Consider the following 17336-nt stretch of genomic DNA (forward strand, 5'->3'; position numbering starts at 1 on the left):
CTTTGCAACAGATGCATTGATCTGTTATTTTCCTGTAGTCAAAAAAAGGAATAAAAACTAGGAACTGGCATTTCTGAGAAGTGCTTTGAGTCTAACAAGGGGTGCCCTGAGTCTAAACAGGTTGAGAACAAATAGGTTCACAGGATTAAGACCTAAAATTGCCATGAGATTGAGTTAAATGTGGGTGACAAGGTGATTCCTCATGTTATCATTGATAGTGCAGAGATAGTGTAGCCTTAACAGTAAATCACTAATATAATATACCAGTAATAATGATACTTACAACTCATTTTCATGTCAGTGTTCCCACCCCTCACCACAGGTACTTTTTGTTTGGGAACAAACTTCATCATAGGCTGCACAAGCCAAGCCAGAACCTAGAGTATGCATGTGAAGGACTAGCCTACAATGAGATCTGTGTTACTGTGGCTTCACTGTTATCATTACCTGAGGTAGTATAATGAAACTAGGCCAAGTCTGCCTATATATGCCACAGCTGTGCCAGTGTGGAGAGAGGAGAGAATATGTTCTCATTAACTCTGCTAGAAGAACTTAAGGGAGGAAGCATTACTATAAATTACAAGTGCCTTCCAGTGTTCTGCTTATATCTTAATTCACTCTAATTTGCAAACAGATGTTTGTCAGAAGGTAAGGTATTAGGAAATTCAGAACAAGTAGTATGAAAGAATCTTACCACGGAATACAAAATGATTTGTTAAAGTTTTTTATTCCTAGTTATTTCATTTCTTATTTAATGTTTCAAGTGAAAAGCTGCTACTACTAAGGACATCTGATCCATTAATATCTTTTCTTTCCTCCTGAATTCATCACAAATTCTAGGAATTCATGTGCTTATTTAAGTTACTGAGATAGAATGATTGTATTAATAGCTGTTTTACTTGTAATTTCTTTTACCACAGGAGTGCTTAGTCTTCTGCCATTTGTTATAAATGTCAGATCCAGAATTCATCAATTGCAGACTTGCTGGGAAAAAAATGAACTCAACTTTTTATGAAAAGGAAGATGTGCAATACTGCTATGAGAAAATGAATGGATCCTGCTATAAAACACCATGGTCTTCTGGGATCCAAGGAACTTTGTATGTTGTACTTGGTTTTCTCACAATTCTTACAGTAGCAGGAAACCTGATGGTAATTATTTCAATTGCCTATTTCAAACAGCTTCACTCTCCTACAAATTTTTTAATTGCCTCCTTGGCTTGTGCTGACTTTTGCTTGGGTTTGACAGTGCTGCCTTTCAGCACTATAAGATCTGTTGAGACCTGCTGGTATTTTGGGGAAACTTTCTGTAGAGTCCACAGTTCTTTAGATGTGTCTTTTTGCCTAGCATCAATATTTCATTTATGTGTCATCTCCTTCGATCGGTATGTTGCTGTTATTGATCTTTTAGTTTACCCCTTGAAGTTCACCATGCCTGTTTCAAGAATGTTTGCAGCTGCTGCCTGGACATTTTCATTAATCTACAGTTTTTCTGTAGTTTTTACTGGAGCTAATGATGAAGGGCTACAAGAATTAGTGAAAGCACTCTCCTGTGTAGGAAGCTGTCAGCTTGTTTTCAATAAGACTTGGGTATTCATTTCATCCCTCCTTTATTTCATATCTTTCTTTACAATGATAATACTTAACAGCAAGATTTTCAGTGTAGCCAAAAAGCAAGCTAAAAGGATAGAGAGTGTGAGCAGCAAAACACAGTCCTCCGATAATTACAATAACCAAGTGGGGGAAAAGAGAGAGAGAAGCTGCTAAAACACTGGGCATAGCTGTGATTGCTTTCCTCATATTCTGGTCACCATATTTTATAACAGTCATAATTGATGCCTTATTTGAGTTTCTAATTCCACCTCTTGCCTTTGATATTATGGTTTGGGTTGCTTATTCTAACTCTGCCATTAACCCCTTGATTTATTCTTTCTTTTATCCCTGGTTTCGAAAAGCAATGAAAGTGATTGTGAGTTGCAAAAAGTTTGTGACTGACTGACTGCTCAACAATGAATTTGTTTTCTGACTGAAAATGTAGTCTTGTGCTATTATGTTCTCATTCCAGGTCATAGATCTGCTTTGCATAAATTGTTTTCTCTTAACATTCTTTCATATTTTTTTTTCAACCTGTAATCTTTACATCTTAGTGTGCTATTATTGATAAAGTGACATTCTTTTTCTAACTGATGTGATTCCAAGTACTCTATGTATATCTTTTTTCATAATTTAAAAGAAGCTGAATAAAATGGTAACTAAATAGCTTTCCAGAATTTTTTAAAATTATTATGCAGTCTGTTATCCTGTTATTTTGACAGCTTGTAACCTGTCACTCTATAATCACTAGATATATGCAGCATTGACTGAACAATTCTATTTTGATTTTTTTTTTTTTCTTTGCAACTGGTTGATTTACACACTCTTCTGCCCTGAAATAAGCCTATGTACTCATCCATATAATCAAATTGTATGAAAGATCTGTCTAAAAGGAAATAGAGGTGAACTTTCTATAGTCAGAAAATAATTGCAATCAAGACAGTTTTTCTGCCATTAAAAAGACTGGTAAACTAGAAAAAAAAGTGTAAATAGGCAGATAGTACATGCTCTAAAAATAAGGTTCTAAGGTGTATTGGCAATCACCTGGATATTGACTATTGCTGACTAAAGTGCTCATTTATGAATTTTAGACTCAATCCTACAAGATTTTACAGGTTATTTAAGAGTTCTGAGTTATGACTGGTTGGCCACCATTCCCCTAGTCCAAAGCTGCTATTGATCGGCATGATAAGTAGTTGATTGGTAAAGAGAAGGAACTGGACTGAGCAGATTGGAGTAACTAAGTATCAAGAATACTAGAGCATTCCAGGTGCAGGTAAATAAGACCCTCCCCCACCCTGCCACCCTTCCTACTAAGCATGCAAATGTGCCAAACACTCTCCCTTCCATGTCCCAGAAGAACATAACAGCATTTGGCTTACACTCATTATGGCAGAAATAAGAGTTCTTAATCTGGGCTAAATCCTGCTGGGAAATGAAAAGTAAGCATAAAAGTCACTTCTTCCTGTAGTTTATGGGAGACATGGAAGGAAGCAGATTATGGTGGTATGTCTCTCCAGAAAATTAGAGTCAATCTGAAGCTGGTTTTAAATTTTTTCTTATAATACACTTTGAAGAATAAGCAGAATTGTGCCCTATTGAAGTTCTATTTCCTTCCTGTTTGACTTTTAGTAGCTCCCTCCCTAAGCAAGGGAAGTCAGGTAAACTTTTCCAAGAACTTGTTTTTATTTGATGTTCAAAGAGGCTTTACTGAGATGCTTAAAAACAAACAAACAACACAACTTTAGAAGACTAAGTCTAAACCTCCAAACTGTTCTTTCACATTCATCTGTCCTTCCCTCTTTTACTCTGATAAATTCCTAGCACCCTAACTACCTATAACCATCTAAGACATCCGACAAGCTATCTTCCTCTTTTGTAGTCCTCTCTCTCTCTCCAAATCATTCCTCATCCTTTAAAAAAAAAAAAAAAAAAAAAAAAAAAAAAAAAATTCCAAAAATGTTCCTAGTTCACTATAACTATTCAGCCTCACTTGCTATCCTTTCACTGTCCTCTCACTCTGGATTCTTTTCTGCACCTTCATCAGGATGCATCCCTCACAATTTCATATTTTGCTTTTTCTTTATCACCCCATAGGTTTAGAAAGTTCACTAACCCCAAGAAAGCAATAGATAAAGTCAGAAGTGCTCACTGAATCCTTAAAGGGAAATTAAAGCAATTAAGTTGTTGGTGCAGTTGGTTCTAATCTTTTTCTGAACCTTCTGAGTGCCTGTACACGTGCAGAGAGGCTGCTGTAATGTGCTATAAATATGGCACATTGGAGCAGATTCGATGAATCGAGTCTCTTGGAGTGTGCTAATTAGCATGCTCTAGCAAGCCTCCATGTCTGGTGTATCAGCATCCCTGAGCTTCAAAATGACAGTGGGGTACTTTAACTAAAGCTTGTTTGAACTTTAGTTAAAGTACCCCTGCCACCATTTTGAATCACAGTGACACTGATACGCAAGAAGGCAAGGATGCTTTAATTAGAGCAGCTTTCAGAATGCCCACCCTCATCCCTGAAGCATGTGTAAAAATGCTGTCTGAGTCTTTCTGAAATAAATCCTGTGAGTGGAGTAGCAGGCAGATCTGTTCTGGGGGTAGAGAGAGCTTCATTCCATGATCCAGGGTTTTAACATGACTTGCAATGTTTTTAAAGAAAAAAAGGTCCTAAATCTTTCTCTTCTCTTCTCCCTGTAAAAGTAATGGAAACCAGATACGTTTAATGTGACTGCTGTTTTTGCAGGGCTAGTCTTCTGTTCCCTTTTGGGTATGAAATTTCCCCATTAGTATTACTTTGATGTTGATTTCTCTGATAATCCCCCAATTCATAGATTGTTAGGGTCTGGAAGGGACCCTGCAGATCATCGGGTCAAGCCCTGCCCCTGCTCTAGGCAGGAAAAAGACAACTGGGGTTAGGTGACCCCAGCGATGTGACTGTCCAGTGTCCTCCTGAAAACCTCCAGGGGAGGTGACTGCACCACCTCTGGAAGGAGTTTATTCCACAGTCTGGTCACCCTGACTGTGAAGGAGTTTTTCCTGGTATTAAGCCTGAAGCAGCCTTCCAGGAGTTTATATCCATTGGTCCTTGTCTTCCCTAGGGGTGCCCTAGTGAACAGTTGTTCACTGAGCTCCTGATCCACTCCTCTGATATAGCGGTAAACTGCTATCAAGTCCCCTCTCAACCTTCTCTCTTCTTTAGCCTAAAGAAGCCCAGGTCCCTCAGCCTTTCCTCCTGTGGTTTGAGAGAGTCTCTTCTCTGGACTCTCTCAAGTTTTTCCACACCCTTATTGAAGTGGGGCACCCAGAACTGGACTCAGTATTCCCACTGCGGTCTCACCAGTGCTGAGTACAGTGGGAGTATCACTTCCTTAGTTGATGCATGCTAGTGTGTTGTTTGTTTGCCCTGCTGGCCACCGCATTGCACTGTTGGCTCATGTTCATGCAGTGGTCAGTCATTACCCCTAGGTCCCTGTCAGCTGTGGTGCAGGTCAGGCTATCACTTCCAAGCCTATATGTATGTTGAGGGTTATTTGCCCCAGATAGAGCACCTTACATTTGGAAGTGTTAAACTTAATCTGGCTCCAGTCTGCCCAACTCTTGAGCCTGTCCAGGTCCACCTGTATCAGCAACATATCTTCTGGTGTGGCCACACTGCCGCATAACTTGGTGTCATCTGTGAACTTGGCCAGTGAGCTTTTCTCTCCCCCATACAAATCATTGATAAAGATGCTGAAAAGCACCAGTCCAAGAATGGACCTCTGAGGGACACTACTGGCCACTTCATGCCAAGACAACATGGATCCATTCATGAGAACCCTCTAGATGCTACCCTGTAGCCAGTTTCCCACCCACTGAACCATTGAGCAGCTGAGCCCACAATCTTCCAGTTTTCCCACAAGGATACCGTGGGATACTAGATCAAAATCTTTTTGGAAGTCTAGGTATATAATGTCTATCTTGTCTCCCATGTGCAGGTGGCAAGAAACCTGGTCATAGAAGGAGATGAGATTGGTAAGATGAGACCTACCCATTACAAAGCCATGCTGGCTGTTGTTCACAATCTTACCTTTCGTGAGCATATTTCACATAGATTCTTTAATGAGCTTTTCCAGGATTTTCCCTGGGATAGAGGTTAGGCTGTTTGGTCTGTAGTTGTCCAGGTCTTCCCTCTTCCCCTTCTTATAGATGCACACAATGTTGGCCCCCTTCCAATCCTCAGGGATCTCCCCTGTGCACCACAAATTCTGAAAAAGCTTTGCCAGCGGTTCCACGATGACTTCAGCCAGCTCCTTCAGCACTCTCGGATGGAGTCCATCTGGCCCTGCTGACCCATAAATGTCTAGCTTTTCTAGTTGGTATTGCACCTGTTCAGCATCCACAGTGGAGAAGCTGACAGTTCCAGCATGCCCCCTATGAGCCTTGTCGTGCTTGACTTTCCCCATGGTCCAGTGAAATAACAAAGCAAAATTAGGGTATAACTATACTGCAGAGAAAGACTTGAGCTAGCTTTCAACAAGCTTCTCTGGGTACTGGTAGCAAATGGGTTCCTTCAGCTTGGTGCTCAGTTTGGACTATAGTCCAACCTGCCCTGCGAATAAATTAGCTGTCAGAGAGTTCTGTGCTGCTACAATATGACTGTGTTGGGTACCTAAATTAGCTAATCTAAAGCTAGCTCAAGTCTTTCTACACCACACTGCAATGACATTGACTACAGTCCAACCATAACCTTAGGCTAGGCCCTGGGCACCATGTCAGTGTGTCAAGTGAGCTTATGCAGCAGGTCTGAAAGGTTGAACATGTAGAATCCTTTTTTTGAAGGTTTGGACATACGCACTCCGTAACCAGACAGCTGCTTTAAAGCCAAATGATTATTTATCTAAAATGAACAAAGCACTTAGGAAACCTATTATATGTTTACAGAGGGAGAATCATTCTTTCCCATCCCTATGATTGTTTTTTGTGACAGCATTGTATACACCTAAATTAATATTTTCATACTGTAAGCCTCCCACTACTGTAGCCAGCCTGAATTCATGTTATTAAACTGTTTAAAATCTATTAACAAAACCCACACACAAATGAAGATATCTAATAGGTTCCTACTGATTTAAACTATATTGATAAGGGGTGGGCAATTGTTTCAGCTAGAGTCCTGCTTAATGAGTTTTAGTGAGCTGTTGAGGGATACAAGGGTAGCCCTACCTCTTGACAGGTGCCTCCTCCCCACCCCGGTCATCATTTTGGGACCAGAAGCCCCACCCCGACCCCTAACTTTTGCCACCAGAAATCCCACCCTTGTTCCCAGAGGTACTGCTTTTGGAAGGGGGTTGCCATCTAGGAACCAGAAAAAAACCGAATCATGTACTAAAAGTCAAACACCTATTATAGCATATTTTGTTACAAAAAATATTTTTGTCACAATTTGTGTTTGTGTACTGTATATTGAGGTGACTGCATACTAGCTCAAAAATAAAGTCTTATACTTGTATAGTGTGTGTGAGGTGTGGTTGGGGGTAGATGTACATGTATGGTGGGGTGTGTGGGTGTGGTTGATGTACATGAATGGTGGGTTGCGGGGGGGGTGTATGGTTTGTGAGAAGATGTGGCTGTGTGTTGTGGGTGTAGGGTATGTTGTGGGGGGTGTACATGAGGAGGGGTTGTGGGGGCAGGGAGTGGGTGTTTGGGGTTTGTGGGGTGTGAGGAAGAGTAGTGGAGTGTGGGAACTCCCCCACACACTCCCCCTCTATGGTACACAGCTGCTGCTACCACCACCAGCAGTAGCAAGCAACAGGCCCTTGGGGTGCTCGTGGCACATGCAGGCACTGCCGCCTGGTGGCACACAACTCTGGTCAGAGCTGCAAGTGGAGACAAGGAGCTCAGTCAAGTCAACATTCCTCTCTTGCATGGGGCTCCCCGCGGTGCATATGCAATTCCTGGTACTTGCATGCTACCAGGGGAAGCCCCGCTCAATGGAGCTGTCTGCCTTTCCTGCTCTCTGCTGCCATGTGCAGCTTCTGGCACTTGGCTGGGAAACAGAGGTCAGGGCTCCCTGTCACTTCTAATGAAGTCCCAGGACATGTACGTGGCAGAAAGCAGTGGGAAAGGCAGCCAGCTCCATTGCACAGGCCTTTCCTTTGGTGGTGCAAGGTGCCAGGAGCTTCACATGAGCCCTGTGCAATAGAAGTGGGCCAGCTTGGCTTTGCTCTTGCTGCCATGTGCGGTTCTGGCTGGAGTCACATACCACTGGGTGGCAGTGCCTGCACAGGCCATTAGCACCCCAACAGCCCATTGTCTGCTGGTGATGGCAGGGGCTGTGTGCCATGCAGGAGAGAGTGTGGAGGGGTCCCCAAACCCACCCAAGCTCTGCGCTTCTGCCACCCCTTGGGCATGGGCTCTGTGTTCCTGCCAGCCCCAGCCCCACACTATAACTCTGCTGATTCCCTACCTGCTCTCCAGAGTGAGTGCTTCAACAGGAAGATGAGGAGGAGCTGCTGGACCCCAGCAAAGCTGACCGGGCCCCCAGTGGCTGCAGCAGTGGCAACAGCAGTATTCCTTCCTGGAAGCTGTGTGTGCTGGCTGGGCCAGGTCTTTCCATGCACAAGGGTGGGAGCAAGGTGCATGGTCTAGGAAGGGTACAATTAATTGCTGGGCACCCATGGGCTGGATGACATTGCTTGGTGGGCTGCATCCAGTGCATGGACTATATTTTGCCCACCTCGATGTTGATTCATAAAATAAGCATCCCTGTACCACAGCCTGGGTCTAATAGTCTCAAACTATCACAGGGAAGCTGCAAATCTGTCACAGATCTTTTGATCACAATGGATCATATAGAAAGTTCTCTTGTGCCCTGGCAAGTCCTTGTTCCTTTAGCGCATGCAAGTGCTGAGTCTGCTGATTTTTTTATTTATTTGTGAGGGAGTGAAAACAGCAATCCCTCATTCCTTAATGAACCAGTCCCCAAGGCTGTATCCTAGGGTTTCCTTTGCACTAAGGTACCGAATGAAGAACTTCTGAATAAGTAGAATAGTCAGGACCTTTGTAGCCCCCCAATGAGCTTACATATGTAGTCATTCTTAGGCTCCAGTTACCTACTATCAAGTAGAAAAGGCATTCAGGCATTCTCCCTCTGCCTTTTCCACAGTTCTAACATGTTGTCTGAATGCATTTGTTCCTACCTTGGACAGGGTCCCTATGAGGAAACCACTTCCTCCTTGGGAATGATCCTTTGTATCCACCTTAGTGATAGAGGCCTCTCTCTGATCCATCATGATGGGGAACAAGAGCCTCGTAGTCGAACACACACACATACGCACATGCAAACACTATTTCTATAGTAAGGAGAAGCAGGGGGGCCAGGTACAACTCGGTCTAAGGTTTACCGCCCATGCTACCACCACAGAGCGAATGGTGAAAGTGTGTTCTGTTTGCTACCTATCTAAAATATGCTGCTTACAGAAAACCACATAACTTACATTGATTCCACCTCAGGCTTTTTGAATGTCTGCATCTGGCCTGAATGTTCTGTCCCGCCTATTAAATCTGGCCCATACATGTTTGTATGTGAGATAGCTTGGCTTACACAGTTCCTCCTCAGATTCATCTGCATTCCACAAATCCAAGAATCATAGAAAATGAGGGATGGAAGGGACCTCAGGAGGTCACCTTTTCCAACCCCCTGCTCAAAGCAGGACCATTACCGTACTAGATCATCCCAACCAAGGCTTTGTCTATCTGGGCTTTAAAAACTATGCCTACCCAGGTCTTAAAAACCCAGATTCTGCTTCAGGAAGGCAGGGATGTTGCTTGATGAGTGTTTGTTTGGTGGGCAGTATGTTTGGGCTTGTGCTCGGAGCAGTTTGAAGTGCTGCTAGCTGGGTGATGGCTGCCTATGTCTGACAAAAGCCCTAACAATCCAGGCCTAGGAGGGTATAAAAGGAAACTCCCTGTGGGACCAGGGAGCAGGTGACCAGGGGAAGCAAACAGGGTGGTTTGCAAGCAGGTCACAAGTCAGTTAGCAGGTCAGTTTGCAGCCACACTCTTTGAAGGGGGCTTTTAAGGTAAACTATTTCCTGAAATAAGAATAACTATCCTACATATATTTAGCATAAGTAGTTAAAGATCATCAGTTAGACCAATACTTAAGTCCCTTGTTTAACTAGAGTCTAGAGCGAGGGAGAACTTGCTAGGGAGTTTGCCTGGAAAATTTTCTCTATTGCCTCCCTTCACTGTAAGCTTCTTGAGAGGAAGCAGGTTAAGAGGGAAAAGGGAACCTTTGAGGACCAAGGAGCAGTGAACAAGTCAGCTTGGAGGGGGATTTGCTAGTGAAGGTTTGCTTGAAGTCAGAGGCAAGAATAGAAAGGAGGCAGATTTAAAGAGACCCAAAGAAATGGCTGAAGGATGTTGCAATGCTGGAGCCACTGCCACTGCCAGCTTTTCTTCTGCTTGTACCTGCCTGGGACAATCAGCAGTAGAATAAGGGAAGAATGAAGCCCCATGAGAGTGGTAGGGGTTAGTTTCAGAGTTGGTAGGGGCGGAAAGGACCTGAGCAGATCATCAAGTCCGACCCCCTGCCATGGCAGGAAAGAGTACTGGAGTCAAACAACCCTGGCAAGGTGTCTACCTAGCCTCGTTTTGAAGACCCCCAGGGGGGATCAAGCACCACGTCCCTTGGAAGTTGGTACCAGCTCCTAGCCACCCTGACTGTGAAATAGTGCCTCCTGATATCTAGCCTGAATCTACTGTCAGTCAACTTATGGCCATTATTCCTTGTTACTCCTCGTAGTGCTCAGGGGAACAGGGACTTTTCCATTGCCTGCTGGTCCCCCTTGGCCAGTTTATAGACAGCCACCAGATCCCCTCTCAGCCTTCTCTTGTGGAGGCTGACAGGGTCAGGTCCTGTAGCCTCTCCTTGTAGGGCCTGCCCTGCTGCCCCCGATCATGTGAGTGGCCCTCCTCTGAACCCTCTCAGTGTCATCTACATGCCTCCTGAAGTGTGGCGCCCAGAACTGAACACACTACTCCAACCGCGGCCTGACCAATGTCTTATAGAGGGGGAGGATCACCTCCTTGGACCTGCTCGTGATGCTTCTGTGGATGCATGACAAGGTGTAGTTAGCCTTCCGGACTGCGTCCCCACATTGGTGGCCCATGTTCATCTTGCAGTCTATAATGACTCCAAGATCCTTTTCTGCCTCTGTGCTGATGACAAGGGAGTTCCCCAGCCTGTAGGTATGCTGCTGGTTCTTTCTCCCCAGGTGCAGTACCCTGCACTTGTCAGTATTGAATCACATCTTACTCTCATCCACCCACCCTTGTAACCTGTCCAGATCCAATTGCAGCTTGTCCCTCCCTTCTAGCATGCCCACTTCTCCCCACATCTTGGTGTCATCTGCAATTTTGAACAAGGTGCTTTTCAACCCCTCGTCCAAGTCTCTGATGAAGATGTTGAACAGTGTGGACCCGAAAACCAAGCCCTGGGGGACCCCACTGCCCACATCCCTCCAGGTCGAAAAGGACCCATCCACCAACATTCTCTGGGTGCAGCCCTCCAGCCAGTTGGAGACCCACCTGACTGTAGGCATCGACACCACAATCTCCTGATTTTTTAACTAGAATGGGGTGAGAGACAGTGTTGAAGGCCTTCCTAAAGTCCAGAAAGACTACATCCACTGCGACACCTGCGTCCAAGGATTTTGTGACCTGGTCGTAGAAGGCCACCAGGTTGATCTGACAGGACCTGCCTCTAATGAACCCATGTTGGTTGCCCCTAAGCTTATACTCCCCTGCTTGCCCCTCGCAGATGTGCACCTACATAATTTTCTCAAAAACCTTCCTCAGGACTGAGGTAAGACTAACAGCCCTATATTTTCCTGGGTCCTGCTTCCTCCCTTTTTTGAAAATGGGGACCACATGTGGCCCTTTTCCAGTCCTCTGGCACCTTGCCAGAGCATCATGAGTGCTCATAAAGCTGTGCCAGGGGTCCCGCAATGACCTCTGCTAATTCCTTGAACACTCTGGAGTGAAGATCATTAGGACCTGATGATTTGTGCCTCCCTTGGGACCATTGGGGATCCCGGTGCGGGGGGACGACCTGGTCCCTGCTCAGAAAAATGGAGGCAAAGAAATTGTTAAATATGTTAGTTTTGTCATCTGGTTAGACCACCAGATTTCCAAGAGTGTCCTCCAGAGGCCCCACATTACCCAGAACCTTCTTTTTACCAAGCTGAGCCAAGCTGAGGTAGGAGGAGTCAAAGGAGAGGTTTGACCAGTAAGCACAAGTAGGACTGGAGGAAGAGTTATGTTTGGAAAGCCTGAAGTAAAGTGGAGGGAAGGCTGGGAGAATAAGAAATAAGTTGGTCCAAGGACTAGTTAAATGATTTTCTAAGTTTCAGTTGGGAAGGCATTCAACAAGAGAAGAAATAAGTACCAGTGAGCAGCAGACCCCAGAATCCAGAGGAGTTCAGAGAGTGGACCCTGATATGCATGCCCATTCTAGACCAGTGGAAATTTTCTATTGCAGGTGTCACAGGAAAGGAGCAGAGCATAGGGAAGGTGGAGCACTGCAGAAGAACTATGACCTTGCCAGATGGCCCTTTGCTGGAGAGTCATCCAACATCCCCAAAGAGAATCAAACCATCATGGTGTGGTGGGCAAGCAAGAGAGACTGATGAAGGTCAATGAGATGCCAGCATCAACACGGGGCTAGGTTGAAAGTTCAGGCCCGCTCACAAGGAGGGCAAGCCCTCAATATGCTGCGGCTATAGAAAAGATGAACATGATTCTAAACTGTGTCAAGGAAGTGGTTTCCAGTAGGAGTAAGGATGTGTTGTTATCATTGCTCAAGGCAATACCTGAAATACTGTATACAAATTCAGGTCTGTCATGTGCTAGATACTTGAATTCAAGTAAGATCAGGTACAGAAAAAGGCCAGTCTGATTATCAAAGGACTATCCTAGAAGAAATGATTAAAAAAACCCTGTCTTATTCAGCCCAGAAAAATGAAGGCTGAGAAACACTATGGCTGCTCTCCATAAATACCCTTGCCATGAAGGAATTTACACTGAAATGAAGAAGGCACTATCTATTCAGCAAGGAGTTCAGTTACAAAACAGCTTCCCAGTAAAGAAATTTAGCAACTTTTAAGAAGGAAATTATTGGATTATGAAAAGGCTTGTGTGACATAGTTGTCATTGACATCAATGGACAGGACTTGGTGCCTTTCAGTCTTTCTCAGGAATTTCTATGTTTCTTAGGAATATGGGAGTACAGCAGAGAAACTAACCTGCTTGTGAGTGACAGTAAAAAACAGAGAAAGGCAAGGCAAGGGTTAACAGGTTCTGACAAAACTACTCTGATTGTGTTTGAAAATCTCTGTGGCCAATGGTAATTACACCACATTGATTAGATTACACCACAGGTTCTGTGGCTGACAACTGTTGTAAAAGAGCATGGAAAACAGCCCTCAGACTTGTTACTGGAAAAGACATATGCTTTTAGGGCTCATGTGGCAGTACACAGTGTTGAAGTGCTGTTGTAGCTGTGATAATCCAGTGACCTGAAGAAGAATTAATTGCATTAAAAATCTTTTCTAGGTCATAGAATCATAGGGCTGCAAGGGACCCTGAAGGATCATTGGGTCCAGCCCCTTGCATGAGCAGGTCTATCCTTACTATGTAGTTAGTTTAATAAGAACCTGGCCTCTATGATAGTACAGTTATTTTCCAGAAAATAACACTCTTATGTTTCCACTGAGTTGTGATAGACTTTTTTTCAGCTTTCACCAGGTGGCAGTGGGCATTTTATCTGGAGAATTTATGACATCTATTTCTGATTCACAGTTTGTGCTATTGGAGGAGAGAGAATATGCTTTGTCTTTATCACTGCCCAGAAAACTCAGGGGAGGAAACAGTAGTATAAAATGCATGCCTCCTCCAGTGTTCTCTTCACATCTCCATTTACACTGATATGTGATGTATCTGAGAAGGAGACGCATTAGGAAATTCAAAATAAGTAGGAAAGAATTCTAAAATGGCATCTCAATAAACCGAGTTATTTCTTTTTTCTAGTTACTTTGTTTGTTATCTGTGTTTAGCTTGTAAAAGCTGCTGAGAGAAAGATCTTACCTATTAGAACTCCTTTAAGTTTCTGTTACATTTTGTTTCTGTGTTCAAAATGATACTAGGAAGATATTCTATTAACGTTGTAATTTTCTTTCTCAGGAGGAGCTGGGAACAGGGGCACGCACTCTTTTTTTCCTAGACAGAAGACTGTTCAAGAATTCAAAACTAAGAGCTTGAGGAAAATGATGGACTCCGCTTTTCCTGAAAAGGAAGATTTGCAGTACTGTTTTGAGGACATAAATGGATCTTGTTACAAAATAACACGATCTCCTGCACTCCGAGTAGTTTTGTACTTTGTTCTTGGCTTTCTCACAATTCTTACCGTAGGAGGAAACCTGATGGTAATTATTTCAATTACTTACTTCAAACAGCTTCACACTCCTACAAACTTTTTGATTGCATCTTTGGCCTATGCTGATTTTAGCTTAGGTCTCAGTGTACTGCCTTTCAGCGCTGTCAGATCCATTGAAACCTGCTGGCTCTTTGGGGAAACCTTCTGTAGATTTCACAGTTGCTTAGTTGCATTGTTTTGTTATGCATCAATATTTAACTTGTGTTTCATCTCAGTTGATCGGTTTGTTGCTGTCAATGACCCTCTGATTTATCCTCTCAGGTTCACAGTGCCAGTGTCTGGACTGTTCATAGCTGTGGCCTGGGCACTTTCCATACTGTACAGTTTTTCAGTCTTCTACACTGGGGCTAATGATGAAGGGGTAGAAGAATCAGAGAATGCTCTCCCCTGTTCAGGGAAATGTCAAATTACTTTCAATAAGACCTGGGTGTTCATATCCTCTCTCCTTTATTTCATACCTTTTCTGACAATGATAGTCCTTTACAGCAAAATCTTCCAAGTAGCTAAACAGCAAGCTCGAATGATAGAGAGCATGAGCAACAAAACGCAGTCCTCAGATAATTACAGTGACAGAGTGGGAAAAAGAGAGAGAAAGGCTGCTAAAACACTAGGTATAGCTGTGGTTGCTTTCTTGGTATTCTGGGCACCTTATTGTATGTGTGTAATAACTGATACTTTCCTTGACTATGCAACTCCACCTTTTGTTGTTGACATTGTAAGTTGGCTTGCTTATTCAAACTCTGCCATTAATCCTTTGATTTACTCTTTCTTTTATGCTTGGTTTCGTAAAGCAATGAAAGTGATTGTGAGCTGTAAAATAATAATGTATGATTGCTCAGCAATGAATTTATTGTCAGAATGGTAATGCAATATATTTCTCCTATGTTTCCATTAGAGATCACAGAAAGTCCTGTAGGTATTGAATTTTGAATTGTGGTATTTTTGATTTTCAGGTTTACTACATGATTTTTTTGATCTGAATGAAAAGAATTCTTAAGTAGAAGTGTGTTGGCTATTTATTTAAAAATATTTTTGCAAGTGTTGTAAAGTGATCATAATTTTTTTGTAGCCCTTCTGCCAAGCACAGGTTGCCAATGAGAAGGGCTGGGTTCACATTCCTGTGTACTCGATGAGTTATATCAGGGGCTTGAGCCCCTGCCCTGAGATCTGGGAACACTAAATTTGCTGATGTGTCCTACATAAACAAAAACCCGTCATCGCAAGCAGCATAAACACAAAAGAAGATGTTTATTACAGAGAATAAAGGCAAGGAAAACACAGGAAAACACTAAATACAGTTGAAAATACTATTAACTATGAGGCAAAGTCTAAAGGTTGCACCCTCTTGGGGAGGCTTTATCCATGTCCAGGCAGTCTGGCACTTGGGGGGGTTGCCTAAAGGGTAGTTTCAGGGTCTTGCACCCCTATACCTGCCCTTCAACAATGGGCTGCAGAGGGCAGCCCACACTGGAGAGTCCTCTGAGCTGCTCCTTGGGTTTGCTGCACTGCAGGAAGCTGCTCGAAAGTATGGGTACTTCTGTGTTGCAAGGGGACATGTTGCTCTTGCAGAAGTTGTAGAGTGCCAATGTCCACTTCTGCATGGTGGCTTTGAGGGGTTAACTGTGACTTTCATCAGCATACTGCATCCCAAAATTCCTCTTCCTAATCCCAGCTCTGCTGAGACAGAAAGCTGCAAAAGAATTTGGAGAGGGGGTCAGGCCTATCTGCACTGGGCCTGGACTCTGGGCAGCAAAAATTAGCAAGGCCTATACCACACTGGTTGTGTCTACACATCACTGTATGGTGACATTGCTATGTGCTTAGCATTTGGAAGTACTAAAACATGGTGCAATATGGGCAGGTAGTGCACCGTGCATGTGGTGCACAGGTAAATTTCACTGCTATGTCACCATACTATACTCAGGGAACATACCACTATGGCATTGTAGGCACAAGTGATCCCTACATGGCTGTAGCATGCCATATGGCAAGGTAGTGCGTCATTACGTCACCACAGATCTACACGTAGATGTGCCTACTGAGGCCTGAATCAACAACAAAAAGTGCCAGGTCTCATCCTGGCCCAAATCTGCCAGCCAAACATACAAGGGAAGGAAGGCGGGAATACGGGTCTCAAACTCTGAGACTGACTTTCTCTCCTTCTACCTGAGGCTTTCCCTTCACATAACTTTAACTCACCTCTCCAGTGAAGAGGCAGGGGGACCTCTCTCCCCCACCCATGGGGAGCACTTTCTTTGTCTCCCAATTCAGCTTTGCAGCTCTTAGCAGTCCCAGGAGAAAGAGAGAGAGACTTAGATTAGTTGTTCTTATATACCGGGAGAGATGTCACCTAAGCCTTGTCCAATCAGGGAGTACCATGCTCCAGCCTCTCTCTTACTCAATCTGTCTAGAGGAGCCTTTGCTCCTCCTGGCCCATCAGATCAGAGTATTTTACATATCTCACCCAGATCCAAAGCCTCAGCTTTTCACTGCTGAGCAGATAGCCAGAACAACAGGAGCCATCTTGCTCACATGGCCAAACCCTATGTTTTCTCCTTAAAGCAAAAAGCCAGAGGAGAAAAGGGAAAGAAGGAAAAAAAAAAGTAAATACAGAAAAAAACCCACACAATGTACAACCATCAAAGGCACATAACCTGCCATATGCAGCACAAATATGTGTGGCTGTTACATTTATAATAATTTAAATTCGTTTTATTTAAAATATGCTTGAAGAAAGTTTATGCATTATTCAATTGGATTTTTAATTTGCAAAAGATGTACAATGTTTATGTATTAGGAAAAAAGTAGAAAAAAGAAGTATGGACCTAGGAACTGGTTGAAAAAAGATTTGGAGAACTGAGGGCAAATGTATTCCATGACAAAAGAAGTTATTATTAAACCCAAATTGATGTTATTTCTGAAGGTTTTGGTTACCAGTGTTCTAGATTCCAAAAGTTTCCTTTAGAGATGGCTATTTTCAGATACATTGAGTGTTCTGACATTCTGCGTGGTATTTTCCATTATTTATATCTGCACAAGGATGTTTTTGTATGTCCTTTCCTTCCAAATAAGAGGAATTTAAAATATTTTCTTAGCAGCAATTTATGTTCCTTTCCTACTTTCTTTGGATAATTATAAAGTAGGACAACACTGTATTGGCATATGCCTAAGCTTCTTTCAAACAGTAATATGGGAACATCACAAAGTTTGAGTTTAGTAGTATTAAAGGGGAAGTAGGAAGAAAAGAAGAGGGAAAAAACAGCAAG

General features: G+C 43.3%; 1 protein-coding gene across 3 annotated transcripts; it reads left to right on the plus strand.

The window, feature by feature from the left end:
* Positions 1 to 1005: 1005 nt before the first annotated feature.
* LOC102561788 (trace amine-associated receptor 7a-like) lies at positions 1006 to 15073 on the plus strand. 3 transcript variants are annotated; one of them, XM_059713145.1, is made up of 2 exons: positions 1006 to 1151; positions 13818 to 15073. In XM_059713145.1, exons 1-2 carry the CDS (start codon positions 1073 to 1075, stop codon positions 14933 to 14935), a joined length of 1197 nt encoding a protein of 398 aa, XP_059569128.1. In that variant the 5' UTR covers positions 1006 to 1072; the 3' UTR covers positions 14936 to 15073. The 3 variants fall into 3 exon arrangements, with proteins under 3 accessions (XP_059569128.1, XP_059569132.1, XP_019335038.1); XM_059713149.1 differs by lacking the exon at positions 1006 to 1151 and adding an exon at positions 1329 to 1384; XM_019479493.2 differs by lacking the exon at positions 1006 to 1151 and adding an exon at positions 13464 to 13608.
* Positions 15074 to 17336: the final 2263 nt, after the last annotated feature.

The sequence above is a fragment of the Alligator mississippiensis genome, chromosome 1 (assembly GCF_030867095.1).
Source record: "Alligator mississippiensis isolate rAllMis1 chromosome 1, rAllMis1, whole genome shotgun sequence".
Lineage (NCBI taxonomy): Eukaryota > Metazoa > Chordata > Crocodylia > Alligatoridae > Alligator > Alligator mississippiensis.

Excerpts from the sequence above, each read along its gene's own strand:
- LOC102561788 (XM_059713145.1), top strand. The coding sequence starts at position 1,073 with ATGGTCTTCTGGGATCCAAGGAACTTTGTATGTTGTACTTGGTTTTCT. Across the intron at positions 1,152-13,817 it reads CAGTAGCAGGAAACCTGATG|GAGGAGCTGGGAACAGGGGC; the intron begins GTAATTATTTCA and ends TTTCTTTCTCAG.